This window comes from Chaetodon trifascialis, chromosome 17 (genome assembly GCF_039877785.1).
Source record: "Chaetodon trifascialis isolate fChaTrf1 chromosome 17, fChaTrf1.hap1, whole genome shotgun sequence".
Lineage (NCBI taxonomy): Eukaryota > Metazoa > Chordata > Actinopteri > Chaetodontiformes > Chaetodontidae > Chaetodon > Chaetodon trifascialis.
The window spans coordinates 8641516-8658959 of NC_092072.1; the positions used below are offsets into that span (position 1 = coordinate 8641516).

Consider the following 17444-nt stretch of genomic DNA (forward strand, 5'->3'; position numbering starts at 1 on the left):
CACAATGACTTGCCTCCTTCGTCCTGATTTATGATTCAGTACATTCCACCTGAATGAGGCGCAGGCTTGTCGGAGACCCGCAGGCTTTGACTTCACAACCTGGGCGGACAGACGGAGGGAGCGGGACGCGCTCCAGGTGTCTCTCCACTGCGGGCGTGTTTGTGGAGGAGGCGATGTGATGTGATGTTTTAAACACTGACAGGCGGGACAGAGAAACTGTCGACATCTTTAATTTCTTGTTTGTTTTCATGTCTCGGCTTCACTTTCCCAACTTTCCCCAACTGAGAAGATGAGCGTCGGCGTGGAGCGCACGGTGAGCAATGGAGGCAGCGAGGCTAACGTGAGTGATGAGTAAAACTAGCTTAAATGTTTTCACCCAGAGGGACACAAGTTCACTCCCTGACAGGGAAAACATAACTTAAATGGGTCTGTAGTACTCAATAATACCATTATAGTGACTTTAATGTCTCTTTGTCTGTCCTGTGACACCAGTGGACGTAGTTAAAAAGTGTCCACAGCTATGAAAGATGATGTTAGCTAGCTTAATGTTAGCGAATGTTTGGACCGTTGAGGACAATTTTACAGATTTTTGAGGGACTTTTTTTTTAAATTAGTCAATTGATAGATATAACTTACAAGAGATGTTTAAAATGAGATTGTTTTAATCAAACGTCACAATACAAGTTGTTCTTATGAAGTAAAAATGTGTCCAAACTTGTGGATTTTCGTAAGTCTTTCTTCTGTAAGAGTTTAGTGTTACATGTGAACGAGACACTTTGATGTGGCACATTGTGTGATTTAGCATTAACTCAAGTGTGTGTGTGTGTGTGTGTGTGTGTGTGTGCGTGTGTGTGTGTGTGTGTGTGTGTGTGTGTGTGTGTGTGTGTGTGTGTGTGTGGCTGCTGGGAGTGCTGGATGTCAGTCTGATTAGTTGTACATTGTGACATAATTTGGTCCTAATATCTGAAAACATGGCTGAATTCAAATCAAATGAATGCAATTTAAGAAGCAAAGTGAATTACTTGACGTCCCTTGTCCTCTGAAAAACGTCAAAGTACTGCCTAATGGTCCCTGAATTCAATAACTATTATTCATTTGTGCAATAATATCACAAAGGATTACTCTGACTGAATGCTTATCATCAGCTTTCCCCACAGACTGTGTGTGTCACTGTGTACATGACACTTTCACTGGAGCCACTGGAGAGTCAGTGTGGAGCTCATATCCCATCATACTGCTGATCGTGTCCTCACAGAGAGGAAAAGGCAGCACACCGCAGCGGTTGCTCTTCACTGCAACTTGTTAAAACAATGAATTGATGTGTTGAAACAAGTGGAGGCTGAGCGCTCTGCTTCAGAGGTCATCAGAAGTGAGCGAAGTTACCGTGCCCTCCAGCCATGTTTTTATTGCTTAAAAAATAATTGCAGCTTTGTGTGCCGGCCCAGAATTTTCTTAAGTTGATCCTTTGTAAAGGATCTGTTGAGAAGACTGACTGACCTGATATTTTGGAAGGTAGAAAACTTCAAAGTGTTCCAAACAAGTCAGTAAGAAAGCGCTTATTAGTTGAGCAGTTAAGTGAATGCATCTGCTTTCCACTGGCAGTCAAATAATGGTTTTGGTTCCTGCCCCAGTCTTATTTGGGCACCATTCATCAAACTCAAACATGTGATCTGCTTTGTTGCACAGTGTTGTCATTACACGCTACCCTGTGCTGGCTTTGAATCAGGATTCATCAAATGAAAGGTTGAATGTTACATAACTTTTCTTTTTTTTATCATGGTGAAAGTAATTCCTACACCTAAACCGTTGAGTTCATAAGTGTTATGTCCTGTTGTAATGATACCTGCGTGCCAGGATGGTGGCATGAATGAACAGATCTTTTGTTTATACAGATATTTGGCAGGAAGAGGAGTCATACATAGTCAAGTGTGGGCTATTACACCCATCTCAAATGAATTTGTGGCAGCTGCCAGCTTTGATGGGCTCTAACTGTGGTAAAGGAAAGAAGAATAAATGATTAGAGGAGGCTTTTCAGACCTTTATCTCTCTTTGTAGCAATGAATAACAGCTCTGTACAAACTATACAAAGTAACTTGACTTGATCACACTGATTCTATGAATTCACTGGTTCTTTTACAAATGATTCTCTGGTGGTTTCTTTGTGGAGTCCTGTAATCTCACTGTAAACATGAGCCTTGACCTCTTTTGCGTGCTGCTCTGCAAACCACAGTTTCCCAGAGGAAACCTGTTTCATCCCACCTCAGCACATTTAGGACTTAAGTTGTTTTTTCTTGACAAATGACATCTAGGTCAATGTATGTTCTGTCATGGGGTGAGAACATGCTGGCATAGAAAGAATGGTTCAGACAAGGCTATTATTAAAATAGCTTACCTTGTTGTGTGGGTTTTTTTTTTTGTCAGGTACATATGAGAGATTCACCCTGAGGCTTTTGTGTGTGACGCTGACGTTGTTAAATGGCATGTTTGCTCTGCTCACATAGCCACAAAAGGACAAGCAACTATAAACATATACAAGTAGCTTTATACAAAACAGGGTGTTAAGCACACACCTGCACAAACTCTCTTTTACACGATGTCTACCCTTTGTGTAAAAGATAAAGAAACACGCAAAACACAAAACTGTGAGGTATACTGTGTGAGAGGTGATGTCATACATTTAGACTTAACCACACTGTGTGAAACATATAAATCATGATGTGATAACTCGATTATCTTTTCTGAAATGTGCTCAGTTGAAAACAATACAGACAATATATTTAATGTTTCACCTCAGCATCACTAATTTTTTGTAAATATATGCTTATTCTGAATTTGATGTAACAACATGTTTCGAACAAGTTGGGAGAGAGTCAGCAGAAGTCTGGGAAAGTTGTTCAGTCCTCCAGAAACACCTGTTTGGATATGATAATGAAAATAATTGTTAGTTGCAGCCCTGTACTACGCATTAAATTGATATAAGATCATTTCGGTAATGGAAGTTTAACTTGTGAAGTTTCAGACAGTTGGAGACACATTGGCACACAGACGTTAACATATTTGGACTGTGGCATTTGACTTTTGTTTGCACACTTTTGTTTACACTGCGCATACTCACTGTGCCAGCAATGGTTATATAAAGACACTTCATTAATCTCTGTTATATAACTCGGACCACACATTCCCCAGGGTGCTGCTACCTACCGCTGTCACCACATGGAGGATAAATGAAGCCGTCGTCACTGCTCAGTTTTATCTGTTGGTCACTTATTTTTCCACATAAGTTGTGTGTTCATGTATATTTGCATACAGTTGAGCGTTGAGGTTTAACCTAGTCACGCATTTACCCTGAATGACTGTTTGATGGAGATGATAGTCTAATTTGAGACCTCCTGTAGCAAAATATGAACAACAAAATGGGAATTCAGTCTGATTATCAAACTATAAAGATAATATGTGGCTTTCGTAATGTTTAGATTCACTGTCTGCGACCCTCTTCGTTCAGGACTGTGTATAATCTAATCAGGGAAATGTTCCCTCGAGTACTTTCCATTGTGTATTTGACATTTCAGTCCTGCAGGGGAGGCTAGTAACTGTGTGCGTCCTTGCACTGGCTCTGTAGCTCACTGAATGGAGAACAGTCTGGTGGAAAAAGGGTTGGGCAGCTGGTGGAAGCCTCACCCAGCCATGTAAGGCAAGACAGTCGCGGCTTCCCACGCACTTAGTCACACAGACGCAGACAGTCTGGATCACTGCTGCCTGAACATCATCTGGAAGAGTCCCGGACTGCTTCGTCTGCCCAGGTAGATATCAGCGTGATCCTACGTGAGATAACGTGAAGGGTTTGCATTTGGGTTCATCCCGTGGGAAGTGCTTGATGGTACTTGTGGCTGTAGTTTTGTCTGCTTTATGAATTACAGTGAGGTGTTTGGTTGTGTGATTCATTTGGGTATGTCGTCATGGTGAACTGAAGTTATTCTCCCATACTCAAAAACTGAAGACAAACATCATTTTGTTCAGTCTGAATGGATGTGACTTCTTCTTCATTATTCTTTGTTTGTCACAGACCACCTGAATGTCAGATAAAATGCAACTTTAAAACTTTTTCGAGCTTTGAGAAGAGTGATTCAGTTTTTATGTTGTATTGGTGACACACGCTGTTGCCATTAATCAGAGGGGAAGAGTTCACGCAGCCAAAAAGTTGGGACGCTGAGTGAAAGATAAATGAAAACAGAATGGGATCATTTGTAAACGAATTGTGTTCAGGCGTGAACCTCGCTCCATCCTCGCCTGTGAACGACTTGAGCCTTTGAACTGTTTGGATTTTCAGCAATTAGTAAATGATCACATTTTGTTTTAGTTCTGTTTTACACAGCGTCCCACCTTTTTGGAAATCGGGCTTAATGTTTAATGTGTGACCTGATGGATTGGAGCAGCACTGCTGATAGCGACAAGTTACCATCTTGTTTTAAGTGTTTTATGGCTTTTCTTATCGTTCGTAGCATGTGGAGCCGTGTTGCTTGGCAGTAAACCACTTTACTTTGACTACACTCAGACAGATGGGGTTCACACTTTGCTGTGAGCTCTGTTGACACTTGGAATTGGAATTTAGGTTCTGGTGTTGGGACATCAACAATAGTCATCAACTATCTTTGGACATAAACAAATATTTTCATTTCTCTTTCGCACATACGTAGATTAATAGCTATTTCTGGTTGATCCTGTTCGTTGTTCTTCAGTATTGGTCAGCCTGTACAGCTGAGTACAGCACTGAGATCATCTTTGAATCTGCACACAAGGGTCATGGAGGAGTTTGTAGCTCGATGACTGGGATTGGATGGTCCTGTATTGATTGTGGGAGGTCACTGACTGTATGTGGATGTTCTTGTAGCCGGGACACTGAGCTGAAGCAGTGATATCACCTCCAAATCAGTAACCCTGAGTCATGCTGGACAGACAGTCTGATGAAGAGTGTTGCTGGTTTCTCTGAATGCCTGACTGTCAGAGATAATCAGATATTATATCCTGTACTTTCACTATTCAAGTCTTTACTCCAAACGACGTGATTCCTATGCACTCTACTCTCTCTCATCAGCTCAGTTTTAAATCCCTGTACTTTAGAGCTGAAGCAATTCGCTGAATAATTGATTAGTCAATCAGGAGAAAATGATTTTGACAATTGGATTCGTCACTGAAGTCATTTCTCAATCAAAATACAAAATATCACGTAGTTCCAGCCTGTCGATCATGCTGATTGGATGCTGGTCTTTGTCTCATGTGGTGATAAACTGAACATCTCTTGATTTTGGACAGTTGTTTGACAGTTTCTCTTATTTTATATATGAAACCATCAATCAGTCGATCAAGAAATCGATCTGCAAATGAATTAGCCATGAAAATAACAGTTACTTGCAGTCTTACTTTACTCTTCAACTTATCGATTTGTGCTCTGCCGCACTTTGAATTCCATAATGGCACTCCCACCTCAGGACCAGCAGATTGGAGATACAGAAGAGTAAGACTGCTTTGTCCTCCTGCCCCATTATCTGATATGGCAAAAGCAGGACAGAGGAGACAGAAAGCAGACCCTCCCTCAGGGCCTGCTGCTGCAGCTGAAGAGCTGAGCTGTGAAAGTTACTGAGTAGGTGTCCTCTGTGGCAGATTATTTACCAGAATGTTTAACTCCCTTTTTTAAACACTTCATTTGTGCCTCTGCATCAAAATAAAAATCTATTAAATGTTATTTTGGGGACACCAATTTGGACACATTTGGACGAATGTTGACATACTACTGACTCATCAAAATTGGTTCATTGTTTTGATAAAATGCAGTTTTTTTCATAAATCATTGTGTACTAATTACCTTATTGCTGTAAACAAATGCGAGTAGTTTCTCTGCAGTGTTGTGCAAGACGTACAGTGTTTAACTATAATTTTATCTTGTGATTTGATCAAATGAGAATCTGATTAACGTAGATTCATACCTCAGAGGGACACTCAATCAACTGTAATGGAGCAGCGGCGGAACACCTAAATTACTGTTATTAATTCTGAAGCCATTTCTATTAGATTTATTTAACCCGGAGATTGATCGTATTAGGAAATGAGTTTATATGTAAACATGACACACATATTATATAAGTGATATGGATACCATGTAACCCTGCAGACTTTATTTTCCATTTTCTAACTGGTATTTGAGGTTATTCCTCATAGATGGTAAATGGCAGAAATGGAAATTGAGTGCTCCCTTAGCTGCATGGACAAGCCTAGTGGAGCCTCTGTTTGCCTCTACAGTGGAGGCAGATAGTTATTGCACTGTGAATGTCATGAGCAGATGAAAGTGTGAGCTTGCACGTTTGTGCAGCAGAGAGCAAATAGGGTATTAAGTTGAGGCGATATGGCGGTATAACCAGTTTACTTAGAATAACACCCTCATGTCCTCGTGTTCGTCATTCACCACATTTTCTTACTCAAGTCTGTTGTGTTTTTCTTGTCAATACATGAATTTAAGAGTTGTTACATCAGGTCAAAATAACAGTTAACAATTGTTCAGATGTTAATTGGACAGGCCAGGACTGCAAAGGTATGCAGTGAGTCAGTGTTAAATTTCACCTCGGAACATGAGCACATGTACAGACCAGTGGCCTGTAATGACAGCTAATAATCACTTTTTGTAGGAGTGGTTTCTAATCGACCTCTATTTCATCCATAATCATTTTTTGGGACTGTTTTCGTGATGCCGTGCAGTTGACCTGTTTGCCGACTGCAGTGTGATCAGTCCAGGACTCCTATTGTTAAGCAGAGGTTGGTGTAGAGCTTTCAGTGTCTGCACCACCACATGATCCTACAAGCCCAATTCCTAAAAAGTTGGGACTGTGTGTAAAATGTAAATAAAAACAGAGTGCAGTCATTTGCAACAGTTTTACAAAGTGATCCGGAGCCCATGCCGTAATCTCCTTTATCCAATCGTGTGAAACTGATGAGGTAAAAGTGAAATAGATTGTCTTTGTAATGTTTTCAATTGAGTATCTGTCAAAAAGGATTAGCAAGTTAACACACTCTTTTTTTATTTATGTTTTACACAGAGTTCAAAGTTTTTTTTTATTCTTATGTAAGGGCAACATTGTAGTCAGCAGTTTCCCACATGTATTTAATTTGTGCTTACACACAGAAACACAGGATCCTTCCCAGGGAAAGACATAACTCCTCACAGCCGTTCAGCACAGCACATGAAAAAGCTCGAACTTGGCATAAGTTTGGGCACCGCTCAGGATTAATTTGCATGATACTTATCTGTTATTTATTTGCATATTAGATTGTTATCTGTAACCTGTTCTGCAGTTGTGCTTATTTGGTTGATTAGTATAGCCACACGCCTGACGTGTAAACATGAAAAGGCTTCCAAAGAACCACAGAAGCATAGCGTGCAGAGTTTCCATGGTAAGCACCACCCAGGGTGTGTCTGTCCCACGATCCTCTGTGGTTCTCTGCTTGAGAGAAGCCCTCGAGCTGCTGCTCCCTCAAATCACAGAGTGAAATGTTGACCTGCCTGTCACTGCCTCGGCTCTGATGGTTTTCAGGCGCACCAATTACGAACAAAGGACTGTCTTTCCAGCTATACCATTTAGCCTGATGTTTGACTTGCAGAGCAGAGAACTGGTTGCTTATGTAAGTAACAAAATGTGTAGCCGACATGTGACGTGCTGGGTTCCCCTTCTTTGTTCTTCAGCCATACATTACTGTACTGTATGTGTGTCAACATGGTAGGAATGTTCACACACACACACACACACACAAAAAAAACAACAACTCTAAAACCATAAACTGTTCCCACCTATTCACACGCAGGTTTATTTTATGTGTGGCACACACGCACACAGAAGTGTCTATTTTAGTCATTTACTTGAATTGGATAAGAATCCTGCAGACAACAATGCTCTGCTCAAAGGAGAAATCTCATTTGTATAAATATAACTCACAGCCTAATGAATGGACATGCGCACACACACGCGCACACACACATGCACACATACATTAAAGCTCTATGCGATCCCCTTTTCATAGTAACATTTAGATTTTTAACAGTTGACTCCTGCAGGATGTAACAAAGCCTTTTGGAATTTATGTGTTTTTTGCACCTACAGAAAGGTGATGATGAAATACAGTATTAGTACCATTCTGGACGTTTCACAATTCATCTGTCATCTGCAGGCACCAGGCGTCACATGACGCATGTTAATTGCCTAACATCTTCATAAGTGCAACAGACTGTAGAAATATATTCTGGGCCTCTGTTGTTGGTTGTTGCTGTTGTGTGAGGTTATCACACAGAGCTGTAACAATCAGACCGCCACACTGCCTAATGGATGCTTTCTCAATTTGATGTGGCCTGATGACTCACGTGGCACTTAATGTGTGTCCACAAAAGTGCGTGCCACGCTGTTACTTGGAATTGTGATACAGAGAAAGGCTTTTCTCTTGGAAAAAGGTGTGGCTGAATTAATGAACTTTGTTGTCTGATGGTCCTCGTGTGTAAAACAAAATCTGTGAGGAACAATTGCAAAATGTATCATTTCTCACAGTCTATCTTGTGTTTATGATTGTGTTTTGATGAATAATTTTCTTGACTGAAAGTACTTCTAAGGAAAAAGCTACAGGTCACAGACATGTGTGTGGTGTCAATAAATCATGTGATTACTGACGCTATTACTGCAGCCGCGTGTTCATACTTAAATCTCACAACACACTGTGGTATGCCGAGTACATGCCAGTGCCTCTTTGTCATTCCTGCACTGTAACCACAGGCATCTTTGTCACAGGGAGTAATTAAAGGTGTGTAAAGTGACTTTATCTAGTGTATAGTATAACAAAATGCTTCTGCAGTGACATCAACCAAAAACAGGGTGACATTAAAACGTGATGTTACAGAGGAAGTACTTCAAAAGTGAATGTAAAATGTTACGCAGGCGAAATTACAAAGAAGATTTGTGGCGTCCGATAGCGTGCTTTAAGACAGGGGAGCAGCATCTGTTTCTTTTGCATTTTATGTACCATGAAAGAGTATCACCTGCGTGTGAAACTTGTAAAAATACCTCTCCGACTGTAAGTAAAAAGCCGGTCATGGAAAACACATTTTTATGAGTGAAGCTTCAGCTTCCAGCAGTGTGACACCAGTAAGCACCTTACTGCACCACAGCTGTATTCTACAGAGGAAAAACAAATCAACACGTAACTATATATTATATTCACTTGGAAGGCTTTTACGTTGTTGGGCGGTGATAGTGAAGAGGCACACAGGAGACGGGGGAGAGAGCGGAGTACGACTTTCAACGCCAGCTTGAACCAACCCAGTGATGGTTATGACTCTGCCTTTTTAATAGGTTATCATGATAATAGTTCAGGCGATTCCCTCCTATTCCCATCAAAGTCACCAAAGAAGTTAAGGTAATTACAGTCTAGACTTGTACGGAACATTTTGTTCATGCTTCTTTTTGCCTTTTTGTCTTTTAAATTATGTGCCATTTGAGCACCTTGGCTTTTGGTCTAATTGCTATCTCATTTGCTCTGTAGCTGACACCCACACAAAGTTTAATTAAGGCCACTGATGATCACACCCACAGCAGCACCACAAAGGAGAAAAAGCTCAAGAGTTTTTATAGGCATCCGTCCCTAATAATGAGTGATAATATCAGTCCAGGTATTACCTTGTGCACTGCAGGGTACAGACACAGCGCATGCCACAGCTAGAGTGTGCTCCATGTTGTACGAACACAGACACACATGTCAGCATGAACGTAACTCCACATAGAGGCTTAGAGGATTAAGCATAATTCTGTTTGGCGATGAGATAAAAATCAACCATGTTACATAACTCACCTCAGTTTTCTTTGCACATGAAGAGAAAAAGCAACATAGCTTACATGGAGCCATTGCTTTGCTTGCTTAAATGGGTGTTGCCAAGGGGGATTATGTAGTCAAAGCATGTGTTTGCTTTGGGGAAAGGTTGTACTTTATGTTACTAAATATCTGGGAGAAGGTGCCCAGGTAGCTTACCTGGTACCTGTTAGCATCCGAAGGCTGTTCCCTTACCTTTGCTGCATGTCCGCTCTCTGTTTACCCCCTTTCCACTCTGTAGTGTCTTATAAAAAAAGGAATGAAACACTCTACTATAAATCTCTGTATTGTGAAACAAATGAAGAGGTCTGGATTATGATGTGAATAGCTATAATCATTACAGTAATACTGGAGAATCTGGCACCAAAAATCTAATTATGATCAACAGATAAAGAAGCTATAAAGAGGTCAGGATCGCAGGCAAAGGGCACTTGTAAAGTTAAAGACCAACTTTGCAAGATGACGCCAATGAGGCCACGAATGAGTCATCACAGCGGATCTGGAGGAAATAATCTCCAGTATTAATGATAAGGATGATGTAACAGCATCAAAGTCTACTGGAAAAAAACTGGAAGCAACAAGCAGCATCTCTAGTTCTCCTCCAGTGTCAGTCTCCATGACACATGTCCCCAGAATAGAATAGAGTGTAATAGATGCACCTACAGAATAGAAGAGTGTTAAGTAGAATGCACACACTCTACCTACAATACTGAAAACATACCAATGGACTAGAAGGCACATGACTACAGAATAGCATAGAATAAAACAGGATAGAATAGAATGTGCATGCATACAGATTAGCATAGCATAAGATAGAATAGCATAGCATGAGATGAAATAGAGTACACAATAAATACCCAGTCTGTGGCTCTAAAGTGAATCGATCATCAGATTTTTCCCATGTTTTCCTAACTATGTTCTGTAAATACTGAATCCCAAAAGGGGCTCGACAATTCTCACATGGTCTGTTTTTGTCGCTAAGGCGACAAAGTTGAGTTGAGAGTGACTCAGCAGTCACAGATATTTTGAGTGTTGGTATTTTTGGCCCCTGCTGGACTGGACTGCTTTCATTTCCTCCAGTTTGCCCCGAGGATGCAATGGAAATGTCTCCTCGGCGTCAGTTGCTAGGCTTTACTGTCTTAACTGTGTGGCATCCACGGAAGAGCGTCAGTGTGGGGAAGTTTTATGGCTAAGAGTCCCTCTTTCTCTCCCTGCTCCACCCACTTTCTCACTAATAACTTTCATTTTGAGCCCCTATCCTTTGTCTTCATTGGTTGTTTTTTCTCATAATCCACCCCGCTCCCCCTAGTCATCAGGTTCCTCTTATGCTCTCATCTTTCATTTCAGGACCGATGCAGGCAGCTTAGACTCACTCTACAAGATCAAGATCGGTCAGGCTGCACCTCAGAGCTCCACGGCAACAAGGTACCAAATCAAAGAGGAAATGTGTTTTGTCATGTGGTTTACTGAATGAAGCAAAGAAAAGCATTGGATGGGACGTTGTTTTTCTTTTGAATGTAGGAAAGCAGTATAGCAGTAGTGCTGCCACAGAAACCAGAAGAGCAGGAAGAAACACTTGAACTCATCACTCCCACAGAAGACAAAGTTGAAGTCATTAAGGTACGCGAGCTGGATTTGGTGTATTTGTGTTTGTTTGTTTAGCTCTGTGCATGTACAAGCTAGTCCGCCCTCCGTGCTTGTCTGAACAATTTTTGAGCTCACCTGTATTATCTAACTGGCCAGGTGTTCCTTGAAGGCCGCGCACAGACAGGGGAGAGTGTCAGGATGCTGACGGACGAGGTGTCGCAGATTCAGGAGGTCAGTGTGTGACAGACGGAGCTGAGCAACACACGCGTTCAGACGATGAGTCAGCGTTCAGCCGCTAGTGGAGAGCATTAGGACTTTTGTGTTACTTTTAGGATGATGTTAAGTGGCTTAGTTGAATAAGGTGAAGTGGTTTAGGTGTCGTGTTTTTTTTTGTAATGCATCATGTGTTTTTTGTTCATAGGTGCGGTACTGTCTGAAGACTCTGAGAGAGCAGATGGCAGCCAGGCAGAACAGTAACAACAACAAGGTACACGCCCTCGAAAAGTCCAGATTGTCTCGCTGAAGGGATGAGACAAATAATTGTGTGGTTACGACAGGAAATGATTTGCTGCTTCTCTCTTGTGGGTATAAACTGAAAATCGTCTGATTGTGGACAAAACAAGCAACTGGAAGAAGTGGCATTGGGCTTTAGAGAATCAGTGTTTTTTGCAATTTACAGAACAATTATTTCATTGATGTAAAAAACTCTTGACAGATTCATTAATTAAGTCATGTCTCTCAGGTTCTGTGTTTGATCATTTTACGAGTAAAAAGAGAAATACTGTACTAACTAACCAACCGCTGCTCTCTCTTTCAGTATCCAGTCAATGGCTTCAGAGTCAACGTGCCCAGCAACCAACCAGCCCTCACCAATGGCAACACTGTTCTCATTGAGTCAGACATTCTTGTAAGCTAACCACAACTCGTCCTTCTTTAAAGTCTTCAGAAGAGTGTTTGCTGGTGCTCCTGTGATGTGATTATTCATCGGTTTAATATGAATGAACCCTGGGAAATGGCAGAAGTCACTTTCAGCCGAGACTACTTTGAATGCATTCAAATTTGTATTTAAATGACAGGCGTAACATTCACAACGGGATGAAAATGCGTGGCCCTCCAGCTGTTTCCCACTCACGTCAGCCAGCTGCCTGCTGCTCCGAAGAAAATGGTGCCAGGCTCGCTGGAGCTGATGACAAAGCTTACCACACGCACACACAGCGCCAGGGCTCACTTACAGTCTGAGGCTACTGATGCGCGCACACACACAATATTGGATTCCCATGCATTATTCTAGACTCGGCACATCATAACATCTCCTGTAACACAACACCATTATCTACAAAGGAAGTAGTGTCAGAGCAGGGCGGTGCTGCAGCTATCCATACCCAGTGACCTGCATGTGTGGCATGTAGGTAAGCAGGGGTCCGTTTACGCTGCCCTCCATTCTAAGTGGTGTCAGATTATATAGTAATGCAAAGTGCATTGTGTGCCTGGGGAGCGATTTTGCCCACCCAAAGACAGCCCCGAGATAAAACACTTACTCTCCCTGCACTGCTGGCAGAACAGTTATTACTCTGCACAGTTAAACCAACCTCCAGCTAAAGCTTTTGTTGCCTCCAGCTAGACCAAGCAACCTCTCTCATCTGTTTGTTAGCTCCTGTCTTGCCCTCAGGTTCAAGTAGTTTGCCAGATTAAGCCTAATTGATCGTGTCACGTTGTGTCTGCCTGCACTCTCCAGGTCGGGGATAATCAGGAGGAGAGTGTGAAGCTCAAGGAGGCAACCAAGCGCCTGTATGCGCAGCTGAAGGAGATGGAGAAGAGGCACCAGGAGGAGAAGGAGGGACTGCAGGTCTGTCTCACGGGACGAGTAACTCGACACAATTTCCTGTCTGCAGCTGTGACTCACTCCGCTGCTGCTCTCTTGTTCCTTTAATCACCCTCATTATCTGTCAGCTTCATCCCTCGTCACGTGATCCTCCGCTGCTTGGGTCTTTGCTCCACAGTGCATTCATCTGTCAGGTCATGCAGGGACACGGCACACAGACACCCTCCCTCCCCTGTTTGCATTGCATTGTGGGAGTACAGTGTATATCAACAGCACACTGCAAAATCACAGGCTGCTTTGAGTTTAGTTTTTGGTCACTTTTCCACTTCATACTGAACACCCTCTTAGAATTAGCATTAGTTAGCAGCAGTAAGGATTTGGGACACAGTTCACATACTAATGAGATATTTAAATGTGAACATTTGAATGCTGATATAAAGTGGTATCTGAATACACGAGACAATCAGAGAGGTTTCAAACAAACCTCCAGGCTAGCTGAATGTACTCAGAAGAGAAAGCAAGGGTGAACAGAGACGCTATTTGTCAATCGATCTGTTGTAAACATCCACTACAGTTTACAGATGTCCCTGGTTTCACTTTAACTACGGCACTCGCTGTTCTGCAAATAGGGATTACACCAACATCTCAGCGGCTCTCACTTTCACTTTTACCTCATCTTAAAGAGGTTCAGATAATCTGACTAAACTGTCATCTTATTTCAGAACAGTCTTTTGCCCCGCTGGATTTTGTTGAATGTTTGGACGTTGTGTTGTCAGGACAGTGTGGATGTGTTCAAATTGCACTTGTTCCTCACCTGTTGATTGGTTGTGTTGTACCTATTAGGGCGGGACTTAGCACCAAACATCTTCAGCCTGATGCCGAGTCCACTTGTATGCGTTTGTTTAAACTTAGCTTTTTCTTATCTAGCCTTTCATTAACCACACAAACACAGTTTTATGTCACTGAAGATGGAGCTTTTAGACAACTCCTCCCAGGGTGAAGATGTTCAGAGACACTGTTTGCAGTGTAGATAGTGTTTTTGGCATGTGACGACAGAGTGTGCTCTTTCCTTTGTTTACATGAGGCGGTTTTGTGCTGTGCTGGTGCAAACTTTGCTGACAGAACTTTTTAGATGTTTTCACATACATGTACAGTTACTCTTCCACTTTTATTGAGGAATAGAGGCATCAGAATGCACGCTTTGGACAGTACCCTGCTGTGATATTACAAGTCCCACCACAGTAGGATTTGTAATTTAAGGGTTGGACCTGTAGTAGCCTACTAAAAATACATTTTATTCAGGCTTCTGATTGGCCAACATGGCTTTAGGGTTCAGGTGAGGGTTATATTGCTCCGTGTTAGTCTGGCATGCTGTTGAACCTGGTTCAGCTGTATTTTTGTTTTTATATGGTCAGAGATTTATTTTTAAAACAGTGGCAGGATTGTTTTTTTGAGAACGAAAGAAGAAAAACCCTGTTTAAAGTTTGGATGTTCAGAGCCTTTAACAGTGCATCCATCACTGCTTACTTAGTTGTTGCTCTGCGGCTTCCCTCACAGGCCGAGTCAAATGAGTACGCCGTTCGTCTGGCCGAGCAGTCTGAGCGCCTGCAGAAGGCGGAGGAGCTGTCGGAGCAGAGGGCTCAGCAGGTGGAGGAGCTGCAGAAGCTGCTGGGAAGCATGGAGATGGAGAGCAGCAACCTCAAAGATAAGATGGCAGCGGGGGAGTCAGAGCTGCAGCAGCTTCAAGCAGACAAAGATGAAGGGGGAGAGAAGGAGCAGAGGTGAGACGAGAAACATAGTGATGAGCCAAAGTACAATCACTGGTCAGAGTAATATGAATATGCTGGTTTGATTATCGATTAACAACTTGCTTCCCAGGATGTAAAGTACAAATCATACAAATATGACCTCCTCTCGCCAAAACTACAAAATAAGCTGTATAGTGTATGGCTTTACACTTCATATGTATAAATTTGCCATTAGTTTTCTCATATATTTGTGTGTTTGCAGGTGTGCAGAGCTGGAGAAGGAGGTGGCCATCCTAAAAGAAAAGATTCATCACCTTGACGACATGTTAAAGAGTCAGCAGAGGAAAGTCCGCCACATGATCGAACAGGTATTAATGCACACAAGCAGGTTGACTATTTGTCCCACAGATGCACGGGAAGACATTAATAAGGGAATTAGGTTTGGAGGAGGCGGACACATAAAGCGGAATTGATTTGAGGGAGTGGAGCCAAGCGGAAACAAAACTCATTTGTCATGAATAAGTGATGCTGCGTCTGCCCCTGTTGGAAAAGGGAGCCGTGTTTCTCCAAAGCATCTCACATCATTTGTTTGTGTTTGTTTTTTCAATAATGCAGCTGCAGAACTCACGGACCGTTATCCAAGAGCGAGATCGAGTCATCAGGGACCTGGAGGAGAAAGTGGCCTTCCTGGAAGCTGAGGTCAGGGGCCTCATAGAACCGTGTTTACAATCTGAATGAATCCACTGAAGGCTTGATCATCGCTATAACTGATGTTTTTACAGACATGTTTATATAGTTTATAGTTTTGTTTAGTTGTACTTTCTGTTTGCAAAATAGATGAAACACTTTACCAATCAGTGAAAAGCTGAAAAGTTGTCCTGCATGAAAAACTAATTCAGACTAATTCAGTCTTTCACCCCTTTCTGCCTGCAGAACAGAGAAATGCATGACCACATGGAGTACTTCCTGGCAGGCCAGGACCCTCCGCCACTGACGCCCACTGAGAACAAGCCTGAGGTTGTTTACAGGTGAGCGATCGCTGCCCAGTTTCCTCCTGAGAGGGTGTCTGTCTATCACTCATACTATGCTCAAAAGTCCAAGCAAAGCTTATAACATGCATATCTCCCTTTTTTTCCCCTCTGTACAGTAAACCACTCACACCGACGACACCGACCAACAAGGCCCTCCCATTCATCAAAGTCATTGAGATCAAGTCCTGAATGAACTGCCAACCAAAGGAATGACCGGAAGTAAAATGCAGTGTAAATATATTTAACCACCTACCAGTATATAAAACACAGGTCTGCAGTGACTCAAAAAGGGCTGGCTTAACAGACCTCATGGTGACAAAGCACATTGGTCTTTTGTTAGTACCTCAGTTACTTTTGAGGCTGTTCTGCAATCCTTTACCGGCTTTCTCAGTTTCAGACAGAACCTAAAAAAGGAAAGTTACAAGGAACTAGGATCCACTGGTAGGAGGAATCCTAAAATGGAAACAAGGAAGGAGGGGTACAATGCAAAGAGTTTTATTGAACTTCGTAGATACCTTGACAAATCTGTGCAGTTTTTTGTCTGCAAGAGTTCAGTAAAGTTCCCTGTGTTGTGTCCCACCTCCACTTCTTTCCCATGCAGAATCTGAAATAAGCTTTTCGAACAGGTCAGTGTAAAAACAAGTGGGTCAGGATTAAAAACTGTCATTGTAAATGTCTGCTACACATACATTTAGACAAATATAGGAGTGTTTTCAGCTCTTCTTCATCCTGCAGCCTACTTAGCCACTGTGCTCAGCAGCAGGGCTCAGGGTCCTCAGTGCTCTGCACCTCATTGCCAATAGCAGGCATGCAGTTGGCCGTGTCAACGTTGAAATATATTCCTGACATGAGAGTGCGTCGAATATAATGAGTGATAATGTTATTTCATATATTAGAATTTTGACCCTCTTTATTTTAGTTATGCTGGAGAATACCCGTTAGAAGCTGCTTGTAGAGATAGAAGCTAGTTGATAGCGTCATTTTAATTCTCATCTACGCTGCCAAGCTCTGCCTCAGCACCCTTATTATATATCCTGTTTGTGCTAAAATGTTGCATATTTAATAATAACTGATAAACTTAACATACGTATGCATTGCTCGTGTGGACTTTTTCTCTGTAAAATATTTTCTTTTGCAGTTCAAGATGAACATTTTTCTAAACTATTTACTGTGAACATTGTAGATAAATACATTGAAGTTCAGTCTGTGTCCTTTTTACTGTCGACTTTGTCAAATATAATGTAATTCCTGGCTTTTCTGACTTATTTGTTGTACAAACCTAAATTTCATCTGTTGTCAATCTTTACACTATAACCTTGTACTGCCACCTAGTGGAGAATTAAACACACTGAATATGTACGA

The 17444-nt window shown here is 42.0% G+C and overlaps 1 protein-coding gene across 1 annotated transcript; it reads left to right on the forward strand.

Annotated features, from left to right (window-relative positions):
• The first annotated feature begins 235 nt into the window (after positions 1-235).
• On the forward strand, positions 236-17440 carry tuft1b (tuftelin 1b). Its single transcript, XM_070984903.1, has 12 exons — positions 236-340; positions 11242-11319; positions 11416-11514; positions 11638-11712; positions 11903-11968; positions 12299-12388; positions 13217-13327; positions 14861-15084; positions 15314-15419; positions 15667-15750; positions 15985-16079; positions 16199-17440. The coding sequence occupies exons 1-12, from the start codon at positions 290-292 to the stop codon at positions 16269-16271; spliced, it is 1152 nt and encodes a 383-aa protein (XP_070841004.1). The 5' UTR covers positions 236-289; the 3' UTR covers positions 16272-17440.
• The last annotated feature ends 4 nt before the right edge of the window (positions 17441-17444 follow it).

Excerpts from the sequence above, each read along its gene's own strand:
- tuft1b (XM_070984903.1), top strand. The coding sequence starts at position 290 with ATGAGCGTCGGCGTGGAGCGCACGGTGAGCAATGGAGGCAGCGAGGCT. Across the intron at positions 341-11,241 it reads ATGGAGGCAGCGAGGCTAAC|GACCGATGCAGGCAGCTTAG; the intron begins GTGAGTGATGAG and ends CTTTCATTTCAG. Across the intron at positions 15,751-15,984 it reads TGGCCTTCCTGGAAGCTGAG|AACAGAGAAATGCATGACCA; the intron begins GTCAGGGGCCTC and ends TTCTGCCTGCAG.